We start from the raw sequence: 25159 nt of genomic DNA, 5'->3' as shown, positions 1-25159 counted from the left end.
AGTTGATTGAGGAAGTCCTCATCCGTGACCTCTAAGACATTTCTTATATCTTCCGATGATTTATGCGCGAGTTGATTTTGGACTGCTCGGGGCATAACAGGTAGTGGAAGATGTTCCATGTCGTCGCAGTTTTTAGGGCGTATTTTTCAATCTATTTATTAAATCTGTGGATTCTTCTACTTAGGTTAATTCTATCCACCTTTGGCCCTTAAGCTTCTTTTTCCATGCTCCTTGGCCTCCCACGCCTGTAGGAGGTTCGGATTCATGGTGGCGGGGACGTTATCTTCTTCCACGATCTTTGTATTGTTTGTGACATGCCTGCGGATCTGCTCAGTCCATTCTTCTAAGTCCTCGATTCTCCCGGACGATGTGCTCTGGGTTCTCTCTAAATTTATTCTAGTCTGTGAGTTATTGTAGGTTTCCCCCTTTTGTCCCAATTTCTTTTCTTGAGGAATCGTGTGTTTTAGGATGAAGTTCTTGCTGCCCAAATTGTGGACATTGTTTGCCCATTTGAGGCATGAGTCGAAGCAAACGACGCTCATTCGTTCAGTTTTCTGTACACGTGAGCGTTGGTTGCGCAGCTACTTCGCCTGCCTGGAATGGGCGGTTTGTAACAGCAGTACCAGTACTGCCTGGCGCATCCATTTCCGCATCTAGCAGCCTTTTACACGCTGCACTTTTGTAATTATACATGCGGCTCAATTCGATATGCGAACCGGTTACATTCGGTAATCTATTTTCGCATTACTTCTAAGGTAAAGTGAACTTTATCTAAGGTGCTTTCTTTACAAGGTCAGTTGTTGGGCGAGTTGGTGACGATGTCAAGGTCAATGACTATGTTCTTGTCCCGTTTATCGCGCTGTAGATATGGAGATTTCTTTACGCATGACTTATTCGGTCAAAATTTTCGAATTAGATTAGCGTAAGTTGATTGTCGCATTAAAATGTTCTAATTATTACGAGTGGCTATGAGTACGGACTTATGGCTGATGCATGAAGCGGAAATGCATAAATCACGTCTCCTGTTTCGTTTTAGGTGGCGCTGCCGAGCCGCTCTGGCGAACTTCCGCTTGCGTCTGCCGCTTGTACACGTTGGAACCTGGTGAAAAATCGGATTTATTCCGGTGCCAAAGTGCCCTTTATTTATTTAATGCGTGCCCTTCTCCACCCGGACATCTCGAAATGTGCTCCATGCGAATGCTTATAGCTTTTGTGGCCGTCGTGCAGACTGCTTTTGGTGTGGAGCTGACTTTCGAGCTCCCGGACAACTCGAAACAGTGCTTTCACGAGGACATCGAGGCTAACAAACAGACTACGGTGGAATTCCAGGTAACCGCTCGAACGTGGTGCAATGCGAGCTCGTTGTCCACGTCTCTTTGTTTCCGATACCTCTGAGAAGCGGCACGGTAAGTTGCCGGTGATGTCCTGCGCGGTCATGCCGGTACCGTCTCCGAGGGATACGTCAACGTTAGCGCGGCGTCATATGTTACGAAAGAAGTCCGTTGGGACTTCAGCTCAATTTGCTCAGAAATTCACTGTAACTCCTAAACTCATTTTTTCTTCCATGGTCTTCCGCTGCACTGAGATGCCCTTAAGTTGCGATCGTTGCGTAGTGTTGAGTTAAATGGGCCGGGCTGTAGTGCTGTGCGGCGTGATGGCGCGCCGATGCCGGCGTCTGTACAGGGACTTGAATATTTGGGGGCTGGGATCTAAAAAATTCCTATGCAAAATCTACTACCCCATTCCAGCTGAAATGACGTTCACAAAGTAGCAAAATATCGTCTACGTTATCTGATAAGTGATTCAACATCGGTACTTGCCTAGATTTTCCGAAATCGAGAAAAAACTGCTCTCGGCGGCGTGCAAAATTTTCGCAGAAGAGAGTCGAAAAGCTATTTTGACATGATGCGTCATCTGTCGAGCAGTGAGACAAGCTCCATCCCGGCCGTTGGCGCGCTTGCCTCGCTGCCCGACAGATGACGCATCATGTCAAAATAGCTTTTCAACTCTCTTCTGCGAAAATTTTGCACGCCGCCGATAGCAGTTTTTTCTCGATTTCGGAAAATCTAGGCAAGTACCGATGTTGAATCACTTATCAGATAACGTAGACGATATTTTGCTACTTTGTGAACGTTATTTCTGCTCGAATGGAGCAGTAGATTTTGCATAGGAATTTTTTAAATCCCAGCCCCCAAATATTCAAGTCCCCGGAGATTTCGACCACCTGGGGTTCTTTAACGTGCACTGACATCGCACAGCTCACGGGCGCCTTGCTTTTCGCCTCCTTCGAAAAGCGGCCGCCGAGGCTGGGATTCGATCCCGCGTCCTTAGGAACAGTAGTCGAGCGCCTAACCACTGCGCCACCCCGGCGAGGAAAGTGTGGCACGGCCTTCCAACGCCGTTTTAGAAACTTTAGGTCACATACATTGACATTTGATTGTTGTTTTCTCAGTGCTGTGAAATAGACGAGTTTAAAACATATGGGTCGTTTATACGGACACAAGACGTTCGTTAAATCGAAATTTCCACTTAGTTGTGCTGAAAACACATTTTTGAGCACATTCTCCTCTAGAATAACTTCGTAGAAAGTAGCTGAGGCTTAAGCACTACTGTGCCACCAGGTTTAAGGCAGTCAGTGATTATTTGTTTCTTTGGAAACCGCACTAAACTGTGCTATTGTTGAAGCACGTAGGAGCCTGAACACTGCAGAACAATGGCTCTACATGTGTGATGCATGCGTGGCCGCTTCACGACAACCTGCGGCTTTTGTGTTGGCTGTCCGTGAAAATGTGGACTGGAAGGATTGGCCCGTTCATTTGTAATGTAAGGAATGAAAAACCTTCCCATCCTTGACTGCGAGTTCGCTTTTGCACAGCCAGTTGTGCACACGTAAAGCCTGTGCTCTCACAAAACTGAAGTCCAAACAAGAGTGAGACCCGAAATACTGAGAATAGCTTCTTGAGAGCTAGTTTCTCAGCCTAGCCTAGCTTTTCAGAGCTTAAAAGTTTTCTGCTACCTAACGAACAATTCAGTATGTGATATTTTAATGGATGGAGAGTAGCTGTCTCTTACCTTCCAAGACATGGATAGATACGACAATCATAGAATAAAATTTCTTGCCCGCATTTAACTTTCAATCCTAAGGGAACAGGACTTCTTATACAAGAATGACATACAAAAACAAATAAACCATTCTCTTCATATACGACAGCGCTGAACATCTATCGAATGCATTATTGAGTGCTTCAAAAATTGGGGGAGGAGGCAAGCTGCGCTGTGAAGGGTATAACGCAATAGTGTTTCGCATACACACACACACGGATAATATTCGCACTTAATTTTTAATGTGCGTTTGTTTATTCTTTACAGTCTGTTTCTTTATATAACATATATAATTGTATACACCGATATTTAGCATCCACAAACATTGGCGTTCCATTCTGAGCAGTTGTATACCTTTGAACGCATTTTTCATTTTTTATGTCATGTGAATCAATGGAATGATCAGTTACACACTTTAAATTTTCTTAATTTGATTTATAAAGCATTGCCTTTTCATTCTAACCATTTTGACACCTCTGAACACCTTTTTAAATTTTTTTATTTCATTAATATGTCAGTTAATCAATTACATTAATTTCATTAACTCTTAATCACCTGTTACACATCAGTCACTAGAACCACAAATTAAAATGATACAATTTTTTATGCAACATCTGATTATTTCCGCCACGCAGTGGAGACTACTACTGCGCTGGTAGCTTTTCGACCAAACGAGCTGTATAAGCTATCACTTAAAATGACTAGATAATACAAAGGACGCGGCATATAAAATGTGATCACTGACTTCGAAGGGCTTGCATCGTGTCCTGTCATGTATCATATGTCGACTGTCTGCTTCAGAGAGTACACATTGTCAGTGAGCTTTTAAACCTTATTGAAGTTCGAATTACGGAAATAAAAGTCGAGCAAGCAGATTTTGCTCCAGTCGCATTGCTGAAGGTAAACTGCAATGCAGATGCCGCGCGAGAGCTCTGCACGTGCACTCAGGGGAGCAGGAATGCAGCGGTGCAAGGAGAACGCTTGGCCGGTGCAGTGTCCCGTTATTCCCAGTTTCTATTTTTCTTCCATAGCTGATGCTTCCTGTCGGGAGTGGCGTTTCCACCGCGCGACACCTTGGGAGCCTATGTTGATCTTGAAGAATTATTTTTAGGAACAAAATGCTTTGTGTTGTAGTGTACTGGCACCCTTGATTTCATTTTTTTTTTTTTTTTCATTCTCAAAGCCACAGTTTTAAGGCTGTGCATGGGAACTGTATAAAGCGTGTTCCCTGATCTCGCTTCGACACGAGTGCATTTTATAAAGAGAGTCACCGGTGTTTGCTTTCTGTCACTCATTAAAAATGGCTTTATATTCTCCTATGTGCAGGTGTATTAACGTGAAAAAGTATTTGTTATATCTTTTCCTGATCAGCTCTGCATTTTGAGGTGTATTTGATATGCTTGATGACTGCACAGTTTATATATAGTGTATATTAGTGCAGATTAATGCTGTTTAAATGGGTAGTGTATATCAACTTTAGTCCTGCACTTAAATAGCAGGAAAAATATTTACTGTAATATTAAATCACCTAAGGCATTTAGACACACTCACCCAACTCTCTGTCAGTTTCTCATCAATCACTGGTCATTGTTCAAGACTGTACTACTCTTATCAGTAACATAGTTGAGGTTTAACATAATGACCATTGCACTGACTTTTCACCGCTCTGCAGAAGTACAGGAGGTTGTGAGGCCTCAATCCGTTTTCTACATCATGAAATTATGTCGCCCCTAATTTGTGTTCCTGTTTTCTGAATCCATTGTCTAGCTGTTCAGAGACAACATAGAAGCACGCGGTAACTTCATAGGTTTTAGACGTTTAGTAATGTTGCCTTCATTTTTATCATGCTCCTATTATGCACTCCAGGGCTGAAAACACATTTTTTAGGTCTTGTGCCGGCATTACATTTTATCCATATGGTTTTATCTATGTTCCATCCATGTTAGTTCCTTTCTATGGAAGATTTGCAGGTTAGTAATGGCACATGAGTACATCATACAAATCTGTAATGCTTGTGCAGAAGATGAAATCTGAGTAGGACTATATTTTAACGATGGAAACCAGGAAACCAAGGCTAGGTTTCCACTAACTATGATGCCATGAACACTGTCGTAAAACCTATCATGTGCACGTTGATTGGCTAAATTGGAAATGGTTAGTGACAGCTTGGATTCTTTGCTGTAAATTTTGTTCGCGAAACACTGAGAATATCTGAGAGCATGCAAACTGGGACGTCACATGCAAGGTTGCTTATAGAAATCACCCCAGTCGAGACAGCGAAATGGGAAACTGTAAATCAATTTGCACTGCAATGAATTGCTGCCTGGCTGGGAAATTTGGTGCTAGAGATCTGAAGACATTAATGAGTGTACCATGAAAGTTTCTGTAGAAAAAAATAATCTTGGAGTTGCCTTTAATGTTACAAGCCATTACTGGATGCTGTACAAAATGTCTCAATCTTTGCATATATAGGAGCTGGTGTGTAGGGCATTTTTTACATAGTGTTATATTTGTGCTGTGTAAACTAAAGCTCTTTAAGGAAACACTGATGCAGCTATTCTGCAGAAAACTGAGAGCACTGCAAAACCTACACTAGGGAAACGCAAGAGCCTGAGCAGTGCTGCTGCTTTTGTGACACTAGACGCTTTGTCATAATTTCTTTATTTTTACGTTGTTACGTTGCCTGGTGCATTCGCCCGACGATACTCTCGCGGACCTCACCCGAACTCTCCGAGGTGATGTATTTACCCAGATTAAATGAAGGAGCGGCACAAATTAATGTTCATGAAGACAGTGATGTTCACTGCACAGCACGAGAGTGTTGCAGTTGGATCTGAATGGGGATGATGGTGCTTACTGCATAGCTAAAAAATCTGTTGCAGTTATAAAGGAGGTGTGATCAGCTGTGTCAATAGTATACTGCTCTCGTGCATTGGCCAGGGAAGTGTGTTCATTTTCTTGTGTCAGTTCGTGCGGACATCCTCTGATGAAAGGCTCTGTCCACACACTCTGGTGACACCAGAGTGTGTGAGGTTTTCGTCTTAAAAAAAAGCAAAAGTTTTGGGCAACATAACGCTTATGGTACAGTGTATTCTGAAAAGAGCAGCATGTGTGTATGTGCCTTCTCCATTTCCAGTGGATTTCAGTTTTGGTTTTGCAAGATCTGGTGGTGGCACCTGGGGAGTGCTCCCTTCCAATCTTCCACCTCCTAGTAACTAGGCTAGCACAAAAGCCCATGATGCTTGAGGGTCATAAAGAGCTATGTCCTCTCTTTCAGAAACTAGACCTCTGTAAAAAGAGGTTGGAGGAAGCGTCGTCATAATTTAGCCAAGATAATGAGGGAAAGCTCTATATAAGGATTTGAGAATAATGATAGTGAAGAATTGATATCGGGGACTGTGTTATGTCATGTTATAATGCAACTTATTTTTGGAGCTAAACAGAAACAGTTTAAAAAAGAAAGCAAACTGATTGGTAATGATGAACATTTTATGCATTTTCGTTGTACAAGGTCTGTTCGGAAAGTAAGGAGACTGAGTGCATAAAACATACTTTATTTGACAGTATACTTCAATACACATAGTAATCTTCAAAATAAGGTCCTTGGGCATCGATAGAGCGAACCCGGCGAGTTTCCTACTGTTTTTAGATATCTTGGAAGTTCTGTTCAGCTTCATTGAGGTCCTTTGTTGCGACCCTTTGGATGTCTTCCACGGCATCATATCGGTATCCATTCTTTGTGAGTTCCATTCTTGGAAGAAATTATAAGGGGAGAGGCCAGGGGTGAATAGTGGCTTGGGAAGTGTGGTTGTGCCTTGTCTGGAGAAAACTCCCTTGCAATGTGTTGCCATAGTACCTATGATTATTTTGCATTTATTTGCAAAGGTGCCAAAATTTTTGACACAATTTTGAGTACATCTTGCACATTTGCAAATGTTCAGTGACAACTTCATGAACTTGCGCATTTTTTAAATCACCAATTAGGCCCTTCTACAATTGCACGGACACTAATATGCCAATAAGTATTTAGTAAACCAGCCATTCTGTCAACTTTAGTGTCTGTGCACATCATTGATGGGTGGCCAGACCATTGGTCATCATGGTCGCTGTAAATGCCATGTGCCAATTAAGCACCCACAATCTGCACACTGCATCTTTGCCGTATAGTGTCTTTATCATGTTGGAGGCCTTGATAGGCGACTCCTCCACTTAATGCAGAACTTCACCATGTAGCACTGTTCTAACCTTTGCTCCATTGTTTCCTGAATGAAGCAACAATACGGGTACACACTGAAGCATGTCTATTCGTTTGGGTTGCTCGGAACCAACTGAGCTTGTTGCATTTTGAAGCTGAAGGTTCTCTCACTTTCCCCCAAAATTGGTTTCCCAGCCAAGTGCTTGTGTGTGCAATTCCTTGACTTGTCTCCTTACTTTTAGGGCAGATCGGGTATGAATCAAAGATGGTGTGAACAGAATTTTTCTTTTCGGAGTAGTATGACAAATAGGATAGGCTGCCTGATCGAATGATAGTGAAGTTCATTCATCTGTACTGCACAGCCGAGTGTTGTGCATACATCATGTTTTCCACTAATCGATATCTGGCTTAATTTCGTCAGTATGTCTACATCAGTACGTCTCCGACAAGCGGAGACATACTGATGTAAGCGTATACCAGTTTACCGTACCCCTCCCACGCAGGTGCAGTGGCCGCGATTGCACTCACCCCTGTGAATGTGTGTGTGCAGGAGGGGTCCGACAAACCGATATACGTCTATGTCAGTATGTCTCCAGCAAGCTAAATCTCTAATGTCTCTAGTATCAACTTTCAGTAAGCTTGTGTATCTCCCTCATGAGCCTTCACTTTAGAGCTAGTGACCCTCCCAAGTCTAGTGAAGTTATAGTCAATTTAAGCTTTCGGCGGCAAAAATGAAAACAAAGGAGGGCATTATCATGTTGCTGATAATTTTATTTTAAAAATGAAAGAAGGCTTAGCTCTGCTATGCCTGGATATACGTAGCTAAAAATTACGAGGGACTTTAGCGACTAAAGTAGTGAAAAGCGAAAGCCTGAGTGCTGCATTCTGCTACACAACTGGTACTAATTAGTGAGTAATTAACAAATTACATGTTAATATTTTATTAATTATTTACGTAATTAGTCACCGATTGGTAATGATACGTAGCTAAAAATTACGAGGGACTTTAGCGACTAAAGTAGTGAAAAGCGAAAGCCTGAGTGCTGCATTCTGCTACACAACTGGTACTAATTAGTGAGTAATTAACAAATTACGTGTTAATATTTTATTAATGATTTACGTAATTAGTCACCGATTGGTAATGATTTAATTAATCACTAATTTATCATTGATTGACATATGGCCTTATAAGGCACGCATTCGCACTACTGGGGTGGTGCTCAGTGATTGGTGGATACCTCTATTACGTCATCGCGCCTTGGCCAATCAGAACGCCGCAAAATCGGGCCACATATTGTCCACGACAGCATGAGCCATTAAAAGCTTTCGCCTTCAAAGCAGTTACTACCTCGGGATCAGAAGTTAATTTCTCCAGTCTTCTGTGCCATTCGCCAGCAGCTAAACTCTCCTTGGCTTCGTTCGGATTTGTTTACAGGAAAGGAAAGGCGCAGCATCTGTCACTCGCGAAAGGCAAGAAGCGCCGCCCGGCGGCGTTGGAGCGCACTCGTTCCAGCTTGGTCCTCATAGCTGACGGCAGATGGGTTTCTTTGGTACCAGTATCTGTCACTCGCGGGCTCCTCGCTATCATCCTCACGGTAGACAAGCGGAATTATGAAGAGCGTTTTACGACCTGGGGCGTGGCACAGCGGTGAGGCGCTCGGCTGGGGATCCGAGGTATGGAGGTTCGATTCCCGGATTGAGGCTAACTTTTTTTTAATTAGGAGGTGTCGCACACCTTTTAAGCGTTGCTAGGCAACGTCGGCAGAGGTTGGCGAGGGGGCTGCGCAGCTGGCCTTGGCTGTGACGTCACACAGGTCGCGGCATACGGCATATGTCGCTCGGTTTCGCGCATGCGCAGAATTGGCAAATCTGTACACCGGTTCACGCGAATCTCGGCTCCGACCCTCGTAGTGAAGCTTTTCGCTTCAAAGGTCCGCCTTTGTGCCAACATTATGCAAATTCATTCTCTAAAACATACATAGCAGTTCTCAAGAAGGCGCCTTTTCAAGGCCTATTCTTATGTCAATTGCTTGAATACTGCATGCACAGGGTTCATGGAAAGTAGCAGGATTCAATAGACCATGTACAGAGATAGTCGAGAGTTCCTAGGCCGCAAGGTCTACTTCTGAGAGTCAGGCAGCTACAATCCCCACAAATCTAAAAATGTCTGTGAATAGTAGAAGAAGCATTATTCTAACCTCTGGGGTAATAGTTCTAATGGGGTTTCAAGTGCCAAAATATGGCGATCAGAAGCAGAACCTCTAGCCTGGGAACTTTTGAGTATAACCTAACCCTGTACATTACCAGTGCAATATATATATATATATATATATATATATATATATATATATATATATATATATATATATATATATATATATATATATATATATATATATATATATATATATATATAATGGCCGCGAATCATTCGAATCTTTGTTCCTTTTAGACAGCCTCTGGCATGCGGCCGTATGTGAACTAGCGCATGGATCGGTTCTGTATTGTTTGTTTATTCATGCCTGTTGTCCCGAGACGATGCTTTATCATTCTCTTTATCGCCCAAGATGCGTCGAGCTGCATCTCGAAGATGCCAGCCACTCTCTTGCGTTTCTACAATGTTCCAGGCTATACTATATGTCACCGTTTGCGACTTTATCTATAGACTTTTCTTCGTCGCCTATAAATATAGCGTTGATGAGTGCGACAGACATTCTGAGTTGACGACCACAAAGCACGTTTGTTGCTATCGCCGCCGCCGAGTTCAGTTATTTTGCGGGCACAATTCAACCCAATAAAGATTCTCCCTCAGGCTCCCATAGGATGCAGCATTTGGCTCACTCCAAATAACCCAACCAATTTCATGATCTGGCAATATTTAACGAACCTTTTTTTCTGAAAATGAAGTTTAAAATGTTTCCCATTTTCTATTTTCTACAGGAAGCCATATACTTTATTGATTGCGAGCCAACGGTAACATCTCGGAGCGACTTCCTTCCGCTTTTATCAATCTGCGCCGAGCGAAACGAGATTTCTAATTTTAAATTGAACTCACTAATAGCGGGCGATGTAGTGGATGCCCTTTGTCTGCAGTGGCAATTTGCTGAAAAACACGGAGGGACGAAAGCCGGGCTGGATACACTTCAATCTTGAGAAGAATCAGTGCAGTCATTGCTTACAAAGCGCGCACGCAAGTAAAGATTACTGACATCTTTGCTGGGAAATAAATTCTATTACCCTGAGGCTGTTCTTATTAAAGTAACAGTTTTGTTGCTTTTCATACACGCTAGTGGTGCAGGCTGTTTCCGCGGGCCGCAGTTTCGTTTTGCCGAAATGCTGCCGCGGTAGCTTCTGCATAACTGAATGTATCAGATCAAATTACTGCGAAATGTCTCTTAATTTAATGAAGTTCCCAATTTAACGAAAAAGTTCTTGGCTCCCCGCAACTTCGTTAAATCGAGGTTTAACTAAATGACTTCTGGCTGGCTCAAAATATTTAGCCAACCCCGTGGGCAGCCAGCTAGGGCCCTAATTTGGGCTTTGTTTGGCTGCCGAGCATTGGGAACGGACTAGCTTCCTACATTTGCCGATTGTTGACTGGAAGTTTTTTGGTCAGCCAAAGCAGATCGAGAATACCGGCTGCCGAGCACCGCCCAGTCATTTACTGACGGTCGGCCGTCGGCAATGTTCAGTTGGGATTATAGTGTACTAAAAGTTGGGATATGCACTGAGCGTCCAAAAAGCACAGAGCTGCAAGTAGTCTCTGTTTGGTCGTCTCGTAAGTACATTGTCTATTCATAAGCGGAATACTTTTATCTCTGTAACAGTGTCTTTTATGTAGACTCACGCTTCACGTGTTTCGCTACGTACAAAATCGAGCCAGCTTTTAGCGGTGCTGTTTTGCTGAGGTGTTTTTTCTATATCTTGTAGGGCTCGTACAAGTTGAAAGGCGGGACTATACGTTTTCCGCCTCCGTCGAAACACGGCTGAGTAGCCGAGCGCCGTTACCACTGAGTAGCGCCTCCTGCGCGTGAGCTTTGCGTTGAACCCGATAAATAAATATGAATTCAGTTGCTCCGTGATTGAATGGGGCCAATGTGGCAGAGCGTGCTAGTCGCGTGCATATTTATGTCGAGACACTGGAGAGTGGCCTCAGCAGAGTATCGCGGGGCGCCACCTCGTTGATAAGCGAGTCCTCTTTTCACCGCTTTATCGCGCGCCAAATCGGTCCGCGAGGGTCTCGGGGTAATCGAGAAACCCGGCCGATGAGGAAAGCAGCTCTCGTTTCCTATCCGAGGCCTATGACGCGCCGACGCGCGTGCTGCTGCACATCGAGGTTTCACGCGCGCTTGCAATGACGGAAATGCTCAACTTCGCATGATCTGCACAGGTCACCCGCGTGCTTCGGCAACTCGTCGAGAATGCTGGCGGACGAGCTCTTGCCTGTCACTAAAGTTCGCGTGCACATCTGTACGCGTCTGCCGGCTGCCTCGAACCCTTGCACGGAAAGCCGGCACCAGTTTGCGGAAAGCTGTGACTGTTGTGACCGAATGACTTCGTGACTGTCGGGGACCGTCTACTTTTGACGCCTAACCTGCGTGTACAGCCACGGCCGGTCTCGAGGGAGAGCGCGTTTCTCTCTTCTCTTACGGCCTATCCAATGGGGTCTGTTTCAACCGCCCGCCGCGCCTCGGTGGGGTCGCCACCGCCCCACTGCTGCTCCTCCGCTACAGCCGTTCACGCGCAAGGGAAACGCGCGCTCGCTCTTCGTGGTACGCAACAGTACACCATCGGCGCGTCGAAGAGTCGGCGGTGAGCAGTCCACACAACACGTAATCAGAGCAAGCTTGGAACGGGTCGAAATCAACACCAAAATTCACGGCACAAAGCACAACGCTGGCTGCAGCGGAATAGCGCGATGAGTGCACGCGGCGTGTGCACAAAGTCCAAGGGAACAAAACGCGAGACTCAAGAAAAAGCCAGCAAAGCACGGGCTGTCGATCGCTTTGCGCTCAGGCGAATGGAAGGAAATGGAAGTTAAGTTCGCGCGCTTTAGCGCACGCGTTCATGACTTTAAAGCAGCGTCCCAGATGGTTCCTGTGAGTGCTTTCTTGATGGCACCCGAGTCCATCTGTGTGCACGGGCAAGAAGCGAGGGAAAAAAGGAAAAAAAAGAAAAGACCCAATCTGTCTACCACGTGTGCGGTACGCTTTCTGGACGCCGCTGCCCGTGCCCTCCTCAGGTGCCCCAGGGCACGGGTGGCCGCCACAACCCTGTAACAATCGTGTAGCGGCCTACCCGGCGCCACTCAAGTGGGTTTGTTTAAAAAAAAAAAAGAAAAGAGCAGACACCAATATTCCGCAAGACCGTGTACATATAGGTCAGACCGGAAATTTATCTACCAGCTAAAGTTCCTCGATCGTTAACATATAAGCCGCGTTGATATGGACAACTCGAATTTTGGGCAGTTTTTCTGGGGACCAAGCTATTCAATCGCATGAACAGCCGTGGTAAGAGTAAGTCATCTAGACATAAGATATGCCATCAAGCGTATAAATATCCAGGCGAGTGAAGCGGAACTATGTTATTTCAGGCATAATTACAACGAGGATAATGAGATTGGAGCGGCAAAAATATTGTCTAATTCCAACTTCAATGAACCCCACTATGCGCAGAAGCAGATACTATCATGGCATACCATCTGAAAAAAAGAAAAAAAAAATTCGCGATTCGTTATTACGGACGACTCGTTTTAAGGACAAATTTGCTCGGGAACAAAACTGTCCATAATAATGAGGCACGACTGTAATAATTTTTTTTTGTTCTCCTCCATTCCGACCCAGCTATCGCTCAAAATATTACAGTAGGGTTCAATTTCAGTTTTGGTCAAATGTTATTTTGGTGTTCCTAACGTTCTTTTTTTTTTAACGCCTAATAGCGCTTTAAATAAACGTTAGCATAACCTTTCTATAAACAATTTAACAACATATATCTAGTATATATGCAGCATTATACTAGCGTTCTTGAAAATGATAAAACAACCCTGCACGAGCATGTAGCCTACCATTGGTGACGGTACACAACTACGCAATACAGCGCGACATACAACTCCTATAGTCAACTCTGAATAAATAGCACAGAGAAAAGTTTTTATATCCATCATTGAAGAGTGTCCCTTGAATAACAGTGGCGAATGTGTAATAAGCAAAGCATTCTACCAAAATAATGGGGCAGCGATTGCTCTCTAAGGCAGGCATTACTGCACAGATAGTTACAAAAACTATTAGTTCAAAAACATACTAAAAAAAGAAAGAAAATATTGCTAGGAATTAGTGCTTGAAATAGATTTCCTGTTTTTTTTTTTCATGAACTAAGCATGATATGTAAACATTTCATTAAACGAACGTTTATTTACAAAATTAAAATAATGTTTATAATACAACATAAAACATTTGCTGGTCTATAAATTATAGCAAAATTAATAACAAAACTTTTACTCTGACTTTATGCTAAAACTGTATGTCATGTAAGCATTGTGCAACTTATATTACATTTTTATAAAGTTATTTTCATCTTTGATGTTACCTCGATGGTGTCTCATCTAGCGCTGAAAGACGGTTTTGCTATTGTTGCTGTTATGTTTGCCTTGAAGAAGCTTCGATGTGATCACTGCTCATTCATTTTTTTTTTTCATCTTCTTGTACAGGCTTGGGAAAAAATTCAGATTAAAATGAACAAAAGTAGATACCATGCCGCAATACATGTCATATGCTTGTCGAACGTTTGCTGAGCGACAGTGTTTTTTTAATATAAAGACTCCATTCACGTGTGTAGCACGTTGACAGGATGCTGCTGCAGCATCTACCTTTTGTAATCTTTCATTTAGGGGCTGCACTCACCACGAAACCCGTGGGCGACAGCGCGAAACCAGGCAAAAGCCACCCGCCGCCACTGAAGCAGATGCGGAGCGAACAGTGAGCAGGTCGCGCCCCTTGCGGCGGCGGAGAGCGTGACTCAAGGAGAAAAATTCCCATTGTTCACGCGGCGATTGAGAAGGCCGTAAGAAAGAGCGCGCGCTCTCTCCCTCGAGACCGGCCGTGGTACAGCATGTCCATATTCCGCGCGCTGGCCTGCCACCAAATATTTATCTGTTGTAGGTGGGGGACGACGGCTGTTGCGGCGCGCGTTTTTCTGTCCTTCTTTTAACGCGACAGCGCTAAGGGCTCCGTGTCGTCGGTGTCGTCGTCGGCGGCCGCCGTCCCGCGTCGTCCGGCGTTGGCCGTGAGCGAAAAATCCCAGAAGCATTAATAAATAAAAACGAGTAGGAAAAATCGCCGACCTGAGGAATCGAACGTGGGCCTCCACTCCACCACGCCAGCTAGATGGTTTGAAATGGACAAAGGCGCGTCTATTGATTGCGGTGTTGTTTCAGAAATGTCCCTTAGAGAAGTGTATTGTGGCGTATAATAGTAATTATGAGCATGTAAATTACAGAATTACAGAACACGCAGTTAAGCGAGTGGCAAATTACTTTTCCGCTGTACTTCCTCTTCGCTTGGCGTGCACGTAGCGCCATCATGCGTGTGGCGCACGGAATAAGATAGACAGGGCATGGCCTCCGAGATCTTCATCGCGCCGGCTCGGATCGGCAACGATGTTGGCGACGAACTACGACTGAAACTTGAGGCCCGCGCGTTTCGTCAAGGTGGCTGGCAGTGCTTCTACGTTCCGAAGGATTAATAAATAAAAATGGGTCTATTGAATCCTGGACCACTAAAGTGCGATGAGGCGAAAACCATTATAGCGAGGTGGATTGTAGTCCCCCCATTATGGCACCTCTATCTCCCTCTCTTCTTTCACTGCCACCTTCCTCCCTTCCTTTGTGGCGTGGTACTTGTTTCCGCGGAGATACTGCGCCTTTTCTATTGTGTAAATCAGTTCGAAATGACGCTGATGCCTGCTGTACTAATGCCTCCTACAGGGTGTTGCACAATTAGACCCGCGCTGTAGAATGCTTCTCCCAGCTAAACCGCGGAATCCTTGCAGTTCAGATTTCGCACAGAAATCGCATTTTGTCGCTAGTATTTTTTAATACTAAATTTGTTTGTGGTACTTGCCTGATTCGATCAGAAGAAGTAAAATATTCCCATCGCCTGCGGCGGCGGCGACGCCAGACGAACCGCTGCCCCAGCGATGGGACTGGTGGCGCCACCTCATGCTGCTAACAACAACTCTGTAGCAGGAAAAAAGGGGGCGAGCGTTTCTGGCAGAAGGTTTGAGTTGTTGTAAGCAGCATGAGGTGGCGCCACCAGTCCCATCGCTGGGGCAGCGGTTCGTCTGGCGTCGCCGCCGCCGCAGGCGATGGGAATATTTTACTTCTTCTGATCGAATCAGGCAAGTACCACAAACAAATTTAGTATTAAAAAATACTAGCGACAAAATGCGATTTCTGTGCGAAATCTGAACTGCAAGGATTCCGCGGTTTAGCTGGGAGAAGCATTCTACAGCGCGGGTCTAATTGTGCAACACCCTGTAGACATCTGGGTTTGCTTCTGTTTGCTGTGTGGTGTGGCGTTCGAGCAAGCACCACATGAAAGACACTGCACGGACGCCTGTCGAGGTCAGCTTCGTCTATGCATGAATCGCCTGGTGATGTCATAACCAGTCGTGACAGTACATGGCGCGCCCCTTGTCGAACACAACCAGCATTCCATTGAACGCATCAAAGGTCACCGGCGTTCTATTATTTGTTTACAGGAAATTAAAGGCGCAGTATCTGTCACTCGCGGACTCCCGCTATCCTCACGGTAGACAAGGGGAATTATGATGGACGTTTCACGATCCGGGGCGTGGCGCAGTTGATAAAGCGCTCGGCTGAAGATCCAAGGGATGGAGGTTCACTCTTAACAATCTCCCTCGAAAATGTGACACCCTCTGCCGACAACTTTGCGGCATTAAGGCCGGAATACGTGCGGCGTTTTTTTTCCACGATTTTCGCGCATCGAAAACTGCCGCGCAGACGCGACGCCCAGCTCGAGATACATGCAGCGACGAAGCGGCACGAGCGCCGCCGCGGATCCCTCGATGTGAAAGCAAATGCATCAGCGAGCAGAAATAACCACAGAGCGAAATACGTGCGAGAAGAGACGCTGTCTCTGTGTTAAATTAGCGAAGCGGCTTATTCAAAATGCTACTGTGCATGCTAAATGTACTAAGCGTACATAGGTCGCACAAGGATTTGGCTCGCTCGAATGAACGAAGATACCTCTGAATGCCCGCTCGGATACCAGTGGCACGGTTCTTACAAATTTCGCTTCAGGGTGAAAACAAATACATTAAAATCAGAGAGTAGGTCGTATACTCCCAAAAAAGCAACATTTCGTGCTTGATTAAGCGTTTATATTTACGATAATCACATTTCTGCGGCCAAACTGCCGCGCACCTCGTCGGACATGGCGGCCATGTTGACAGCGGTATAGTGCTCTAACAGCGGTCGCTCAAACCGGAAATGCCAGCTTAAGTTCTTCCGGTCTGAGAGGACGCCGCGCCGGCCGCGCCTCAAATATCTGACGGCCAGATCGGCGACGGCGCGCGTTTTTCCGACGTCGAGCGCGCGCCGTACGCCGGCTTGACGCGGCAAAAATGCTCCATATATTCCGGCCTTTAATGGCTTTCGCCTTAATACGAATGATTGGAATGCTGTTGCGGGGACACACTCAGACGACTGCCTCTTCTAGCAAGATGTACACTGCGATACAAAAATATACCACCGGCAGCGATACACTGACCTACGAGCATAGCCAACAAGAGGGGCACTTGGTCCCTTTCGTGGCCGAGCTCGGCACGTTACTCTCTGCCAGATGGCTTTGCGTACATTTTGCATACACTAACTGAAGGAGAGCTCAGTAACTCGTGCACTGTGTCTATGCCCGTTTTTCTTTTCTCTTTCTTTCTCTACTCAAAGGTAAACGTCTAGGGTGCACGGCGCGTGCTTCCCCAATGCAAAGGAGTAGCCAAACATTCACCATCATCATCTTATGTTGGCAACTGCCCCCACCCCATTTCAGAGAAAACTCTTTTTTCCACGCATCCATACCCCGAGATTTGGCATCAAACGCGGCTGTCTTTAAGGCTGCTGTAGGCTATGCGCTTGACTGCTTCCACTAGGTGTGCTGAGAGCAAAAGTCCACTGCAAGAGGCCTGTGGAATTTTGTCTATTGTTGGTTAATTATGTTACTCTTTTTTTCTGTTCCCAATAATACTTAGAGCGTCACATATGATTCACTTAACAGCAGGGGTCTGCGAATACTAGAATATTTGTATAGTGAATTAAGTAGCTTTCCTTTCAATTAGTTGAAATAGTCAAATAATGCACGTTCGAAATTACTTTAAATGAATCGATTGTACTTTCAATTTTTCAGATACTTTTCCTATAATTTACACAAGGTTCGACGGTATTAATTTTTTGGTGGCTGTTTCAGAAACTGGGTCCGAAATGACGCCGGGCACTGGCCTGCCACGATCTATATATGCGGGATGCTCGGGGAATTGTTGACATGAAGGGTTGAATGCTAAGTGGTTTGTTCCTGTGGCGGTGCTCATACATTGTCATTGCCTGGATGACGCGGCAAGTTTGGCAAACTCTGCACTAATGCCCAATGGCAGCTCTTGCGTGGCTGTTGCTTTCTCATACATTGACTTGTGCATTAGTTTATTCTCCTGTCCTCATCAGTAGTAAAATATTTCTGTTGCATGACGTGATGGCCGTAGAGTTAACATAAGACACATTTAGTTGGGCGTACGCAGTAAGCTTGCATACCCACTGCTCACTGCAATGGTGCTTTGAACAGTGCAAATACGACATTTATAATTGGCCATGCTGACAGTCAAGGGCTTTGCCCAGTGGCTCGTGTCATCGACAAGAGGGCAAAACACATGAGCTCTGAGTTGTAAAATAAAAAAACCTTTCTCCGTAACCGACCATGGCAAGAATGGTTGTGTTGCCAGACGGTTTTTTTTTTTTTCCAAAAAGAAAAGAATAAGAAAGCCTAACAGCTGACGAAAAGCTTGAGATGTCAGTCGCTACACTCTCATGCAGTACTTGTGACGGAGCACGCCGCATTGCTTGGCTTGTGGAAGGGTGGTTCTGATTTTCTAGGGTGGCTGTGTTTGGTGTGAGTTACTCTTGCCACTGAAGACTTAGATTGGACTACTTGAATCTCAGAGGATGCTCACCCTACCGAAAGTGGTGGCCTGGGAGCGGTGTCATAACTCTTCGTGCCTTCAGAATGGCCTCAGCTTAAGCCCAGGATCTAGCTTTCATCACTCAGTTCTGTTCTACTCGGGAAACACGGTTATTGTCTTCCGGTGAGAACTGGGTCATAGCTCCGGTAACTCCTGTGAAAGGGAAGAGTAAAGGGTGGTGAATGCAAATTGTCGATAGTGAATTCATTCTGCAGTGTGTGGCTGCTGCTCAGCCAACAAAAAACTGCCCACCACAGCAACATCAGATTCAGCACTGCGACATACCCAGTTAAGCTTCCATTTTCTGTTACTTTTTTTCTAGGTTGCGAGGCACTCCTTTCATCATCACGGTGTATGTACCATTTATCTCAGACTGCATCTCTCATAACCTTAGTCGCTTTGGATGTTAGAACCCTACAATCAGCAGTCCGGTCTCCCTTTTGTTGCATCTCTTGTCCTCCAAGATTGGCTGTCATGTGCACAGTGGCCGAATATGCACATTTTTTGCTGTACCTACTCTAGTCAGCGGATTAATTTGAATGTATGCTGTTCCAGTGGACACCGGTACATACAAATTCTACAGGTTGTGCAGGTGATGCCTTTTTTTTTTTACAGGATGTGGCGCCCTCCGAGGAGTGTTTGAATATTCATCTGCTGCGGGTCGAAAGTGTCGTTGGGAGACGCAGCCACCTGTGAAGTGGCGATTTCTGTACTTGACAGCTACAGCCATCTGTCGCATACGCCTGTTACAAATGGGAATTGCGCATGGCCTCTGCAGTCAGCTCCAGCTGGGCCGACCGCGGAGGCCAAGATTTGCACATCTGCAGCTGGGCTTTTCTAACAATGGAGGGCCGTGCATGCACAGAGTGGTCCTGTGAAAAAGGCAGGTTATGAGCCTAAAAATGGGCAGGCGAGCTGCCGAAATACTTCACCACCTTTTTTTTTTTCTTTTTTTGCTTCATTGTGCGTTCTGAAGGAGACTGGCGCATGGTTTGTGCAGGTGGTGACGGGTGGCCACTATGATGTGGACATGACGCTGAAGGGGCCGAACGACGAGACGCTGTACCAGGGTGTGAAGAAGCAGTTCGACACAGTTAAGATCACGCCCAAGACTACGGGCACATACACGGCTTGCTTCTCGAACGAGTTCTCCACCTTCTCGCATAAGTTGGTCTACATGAACTTCCAGGTGGGCGAGGAGAAGCCCCTGCCTGGTCTCGGCGAGCACTACACGGCCATGACCAAGGTGCGTGTGTGCCTATTGTCTCGCCATTCACACTGGACCACCTGCACTACACTTTTGTTGCATGAAATATGTTGGTGGAAGTGTGTAACTCGAAGCATGCATGACAATGAGGTAATTTTATGTGGAACCTGAGCAGAACACTCACTTGACAAGTTTAATAACAAAGGCTCTAAAGCTCAGCCAATGTACTGAGGAGTATACCTATAGGGCGGCCTGTTAAAAACATCTATCCTGAGCATGTAAACACAGAAGGCATCCTGGTGCATCTCATGTTAATCTTCCGTAAGAATAATTCATTGACCGTGACATTGACTCACTTTTTTGCTTCCTCTGTTTATCCTTTACACATGAAAGTGTGTGTATATTTGGGCCAACGTGTAAATTTTTAGCGACCCCATTTTATGCAAGATGACCCAGTTAGCTGGTGGGCTGTAAAACCTGAACTGTCGCCTCTTCGCGATATGCTCTCCCTTGTCATAGCTGATTTACTTGATGAAATGAGCGAAATCTGCAGTTTTCCAAAGAGATAAGAGACCTACTTGTTACTTGCACCTCAACTTTCCAAGACTGTGAGCTCCTTCATTTTGGTGTGGTGCTGGTGTGTAGTGAAAACGTCAAATCAGACTTATGTTGAATTTTAATGGAAGATCCGGAACAAGTTTTTCTGCTCCATGGCAAAATGGGAGCGAGAGCTGTCCGTTCCAGTGGCAGATTGGTACCAGGTGTGGATCCCGAATTGCTCCGTAAAGCTGCGATATTTGCTCCGCCGAAATCGGGGTTTTGGCTAGAAGCCCGTATGCCGCGTCTCATGTTTCCACTTCTGCACCCTACCACGACCAGCGTATCCTCGCTTTCTCGTCGCTGCACGGTGGTCCGAGGAGCTGAGCTACGCCTGGTTGCTGAGCTGCAATGAGTGAATTTTCACTGCAAATTCCTCGCAGTGAAAACTCTTGCGCGGCATGCTGCATCAAAATCGAACAAGGGCGGATAGCGCTGGCAAGCACCGGCATTCAGCTTATTGCAGTGGGCAGCGATCGCAGCGGCGCTGTATAGGCAAGCAGTGGCAAAAGGTCGCAAAAGAAGCTCAGCATAAGACGGAATAACTTATCTGTCGTAAGCTTTTCTTTTATATTAATCTTACAAAGCACATCCCGTGAGCTGTATGCATGATTCCCAGTGTTGTTCCTGCACACTTCAGCGGCAGCAAGACGATGAAACCCCGCAGCCAGCCATGACAGTGCAGACATTCGAAGCATATTTTTTCGCATTCGGATCTCGTAAATGGTTCCGTATCACAACCGACGTAAGAACAGTGTTTCTAAGCATTCTTTATGTTATTTGTATTATAACGAGCAAGCCCCTGAATAAGTAGGAAAAACTTGCATTTCCTTCGCTTGAGATAAGACATCTGCTTCGATCCAAGATTTGGTTGTGCTTCATCAGAAATGCAAAGATGCATGCATTAGGTATGCTTGTTTTGACAACAGCTGCGAAAATGGGCTCGCAGCAGAGCGAATGCGACGGCTGCCATTGCAGAGGGCAGAGCTACGAGAACTAGTTCTGCAAGCTGATTGACTTACATCCACCAGGGAGCATGCTGCCACGGGAGTGAATGCATTCCATTGGCAAATATGGAGGAAGTGATCTAGGCCGGAGCGATGCGCTGCGTTCATGATCCAACCAAGTGCTTGCAATCTACCATTGGAATTCATCATAAATCTCTTTCGCTGTAAAATAGCGTTGCACTTTTTACCCATTATTTATGTACTTAATTGGTCCCACACGTTGCTGTGATGACACGTCTAAATCTTGGGTGCTTCACTTTCAAATACTCGACATTGTCAATAAATCTACTGCACTTTTCACCCTGTTTATGCTGACGTCTTCAACTTTAATACGCCCGTGTGCAAAGATGCTCTGTCCACTCTCTGAGTTGGGTCATTACTGCAGGCAAGCTGTCTCGGAATACCAATGCATGGTTCCTTGCTGCATTTTAATTCACATTCATTCCATTTGAAGCAAGAACATCCAGTTGTCACAATGTTGCGCTGTTCTTATAACAGATTTTCAAGGTTCTTAATGCTTTGGCACTTGAACTGCACGTGAGGCACGTGGGTCGGGATCTAATGTGCAGTTTCTCCCATTTCTACTGCTCCCCGTGCAGATGGAGTCTTCGTCTGACTCTGTGCACAACAACCTGAACACAATCGTGGACTACCAGACGCACCACCGGCTTCGCGAGGCACAGGGCCGCAAGAGGGCCGAGGACCTGAACGCGCGGGTGCTGTACTGGTCAATTGGCGAGACGCTGGCCATCCTCATCATCTTCGTTGGTCAAGTCTTTGTGCTCAAGGGCTTCTTCACCGAACGCAAGACCATTGTCTCCACATAAAAGTCACTCGCTGCCGTGCTGGAGGACTGTTGCACCCCCCACTCTCCCGGTCGCCCGTCGCTCCCTGTTTTGTTCTCCATTTTCCCTATTTTCCCCTATTGTTTTGTTCTTGGTCGTTGTGTACCGGGATAATACAGCACAATGCTGCTCGCCCGTGTGCCAGGCACCACCATCTTTTCGCAGCAAGAAGCGAAGTTGAGGCTAGGAGGCGTACATCTCTGAGCAGTTTTTATTGTTTGAGAGGAGAGAATGAGGCATCCAGTGTCTAGTTCAACCAGGAAGGAGCCTTCTGAGAGCAGCAGCCAACGCGACAAGAGTACTGCATAGCCGGACTCTTGGTACACGCACCTTTGTCATCTTCCTTGCTGCCAGCACGGGCACTGGGTAACAGACCAGCAGCTAATAGGCAGGTGCTTTCTCTGCAGCATGCGGGAAATTCAGCTGTGTCCCCACGGCAGTGTTGCAATGCAATGTGGCTGCCGCTCCTGTGTACCCGTGTGCCGCCGTGGTCGCCATCTGACTGAGGTCCTTTAGGAAGGCAAGGGAGTACTGCAGCGAGCTCTGGCTTCTGCGCCCGGCAAGTGGCTCCGGAGCAGTGTTGCCTTTGCCATTCTAGAAGTTTTTTTTTTCTTTTATTGAACCTTTTTATTGAGCCTCTTACTGATTGGCAGCCGGGCTTGGTGCTGAACAATACTGAGGAATGAGTCCATATATCTGTCACAGAAAGTTAAGAATGCATCCGCATTGCAAAATTCTTTGGACTCCAGTCTGTTTCCTGTTTTGTCATTGAAGCCCGTGAAGATGCTCGAAAAGGAGCTGTACTTGTTGATGAAAGGATTGCAAACGGTACTGAATAAACACTTCTAAAGTAGTACTTTGCTGAATGCTGATAAGCTGAACGATAGCAAATTCTCGTGGCGGAATGCCGTTGCCAGAGCGGAGCCATGGTGCAAGGATCAGCAAATCTGTCCTTTCCTGAATAGGCAGTGGCAATGTCTAAGCGGCTTGATTTTGTTTATAGGTAGCTAGAATAGGCAAAAGATTTGGTACACTGCTCTGTAGAATCGCACACAAAATTGTTTTGCAGGCGAAAGTGCCACCAAGGAAGAATTGGCTGAGTCTGGTGCGTAGAATTGCTGAAGGGGTTTGTCCACGCCAAGAAGCTGCCAGAATGATGTACTTGTTACAGGCTGTGGTTCGTGTAAATATACTTGCATCATCACACAAGTGGTCGCCTCACATGAAAGTAATTTAAGTGCTATCTCCCGCCGAATAAAGATTTATAATTCCTGACACTGCTTTAAAAGAAGCCACTGTGCTGTGATGATTAACTCGCACGAGTCGATTTGGGGCTCCCATGTGGTAATTCCTGTACATAATCCTTGTGTGGTCAATGACCGAAGTCTCAGCGAAACGCGCTGTGCCTTTTGAGGTTTGATACAGTTGCTGCAGTGGCAGGAGCATGAAATTTTCGGAATATTGTGGCCAGCACGATTCGATGTGGCCTTCTCAAAAGAAGTGATACGTTATTGAAATGCGGAGAACAGGGCTTACATTTTCTGTTTTTATAGACCTATGTCCAACTGAGAGTCATTAATAAAGAGGGCACTTGCACGACAGAAACTGTCTTCTTGCCTGTGTCTGACTGCATTTTTACAGCTTCGAGTCATATGGAATAGAACTGCTTAAAAGGGAGGAAGTCGTGTGGACCAGCAGTGAGTTGTGGTGGGGACCTTGCAGTGGTGGAGCAATTGTGCCAAACAGCGCGAAATGAAAAATGCTGCGGCGTGCTGCTGCAAAAAGTCCTTGCTATATTTTGTGCCGTATACCTTCGTCGAAAAGCCATTGCAGAACTGTCGAAAGTCAAAACTAAAGCCGGTGCATTTAAACGTTGGCTGTTTATTGTGGGGTTGTCTACAGTGCTGCGGCTCTGCTCTCAGAACCTCTAGCCAAGCCACTAGCCACAGTTCAGGTCACAGCGTCGTCGTCTTCTCTCCGTCGAGGTAAGGGGAGGCGGAAGGACGTTGTTGTTGGGGTCTTTGGGATATTCTGGGGGGGGGGGGGGGATACCGGACACGGGTTATGCCGGCCTTAAGTCGCGGCGGCACTGTGTCCGGGGGAAGGGGAGATGGGATGTTGGGAGGGGGAGGGGGGGGTCATCATCTTGTAGTCGCTCACGTCGTCATCGGCTTCGTCGTCAACGCCGTGGCCAGCAGGTCAGCAGGCCCGGTGGAGGCTACAGATGTGCAGCCAGGCCGGACTCCTCCAGGAAGGCCAGCAGGAGCCGGTGGGCTGCCACGGGGCTCCTGGCCGGGAAAAGCAGCTGGTCCTCCGTGGCAGCAGGAAGTCCAAGGGCCCTGTAGCCTGCCTCTATCTTGCGACGGTGGTGGGCATGTGCTGGGCACACACAGAGGAGATACCCCAGCGTTCCTGTATCGCCGGAGGAGGTGCATGCTGGGGAGGGAGCCCGGCCACGGACATACAGCTCCGTGGGCGTCCAGGAACCTCCGGTGCGGAGGCGTAGGAGGAGAGCTCGCTCCCTGCGGGCGAGCTTGTCCATAGCCACGGCCGGTCTCGAGGGAGAGCGCGTTTCATAGCCTCCTGCAATGGAGTTTGCTGAGACATGTGGCGCCACCTGGCGGCCGACGGGAGCTAATACTGAGGCGGCGCAGAAGCTGACGCCGTATATGTTGCGGCCGCTGTGTTCCTTCTGCGTTCGCGTTTTGTTATCCCAGTGAGTGTGATTTACTCAATTAGTGACTTCAGTGGTTTCGTGCAATGTTTCGACTACTACGGATGTGAACAAGAAAAAAAAGCGCAAGGGCGGCGAGAAAGACTGCCACAATCACGAAGGAAACCTAAGTTTACCGCTTGCTGGGAGTACCTGGGGAGAATGATGAAAGAAGGAGATATTGGCTGCGAGAGAGTAATGTAACTGAAATTCATTTTGTTATGGGGCCATTGGCGTACAGACGCCAAG

At 46.2% G+C, this 25159-nt stretch overlaps 1 protein-coding gene across 1 annotated transcript; it reads left to right on the top strand.

Annotated features, from left to right (window-relative positions):
• The first annotated feature begins 1042 nt into the window (after positions 1-1042).
• p24-1 (transmembrane emp24 domain-containing protein) lies at positions 1043-23802 on the top strand. Its single transcript, XM_084606051.1, has 3 exons — positions 1043-1329; positions 19542-19787; positions 21952-23802. Exons 1-3 carry the CDS (start codon positions 1183-1185, stop codon positions 22177-22179), a joined length of 621 nt encoding a protein of 206 aa, XP_084462177.1. The 5' UTR covers positions 1043-1182; the 3' UTR covers positions 22180-23802.
• Positions 23803-25159: the final 1357 nt, after the last annotated feature.

Source organism: Amblyomma maculatum, chromosome 6 (assembly GCF_055883805.1).
Source record: "Amblyomma maculatum isolate TAMU_Amacu chromosome 6, ASM5588380v1, whole genome shotgun sequence".
NCBI classification, from domain to species: domain Eukaryota; kingdom Metazoa; phylum Arthropoda; class Arachnida; order Ixodida; family Ixodidae; genus Amblyomma; species Amblyomma maculatum.
Note: the sequence above shows the minus strand (reverse complement) of the source record. Positions and strands in the feature narration are given on the sequence as shown.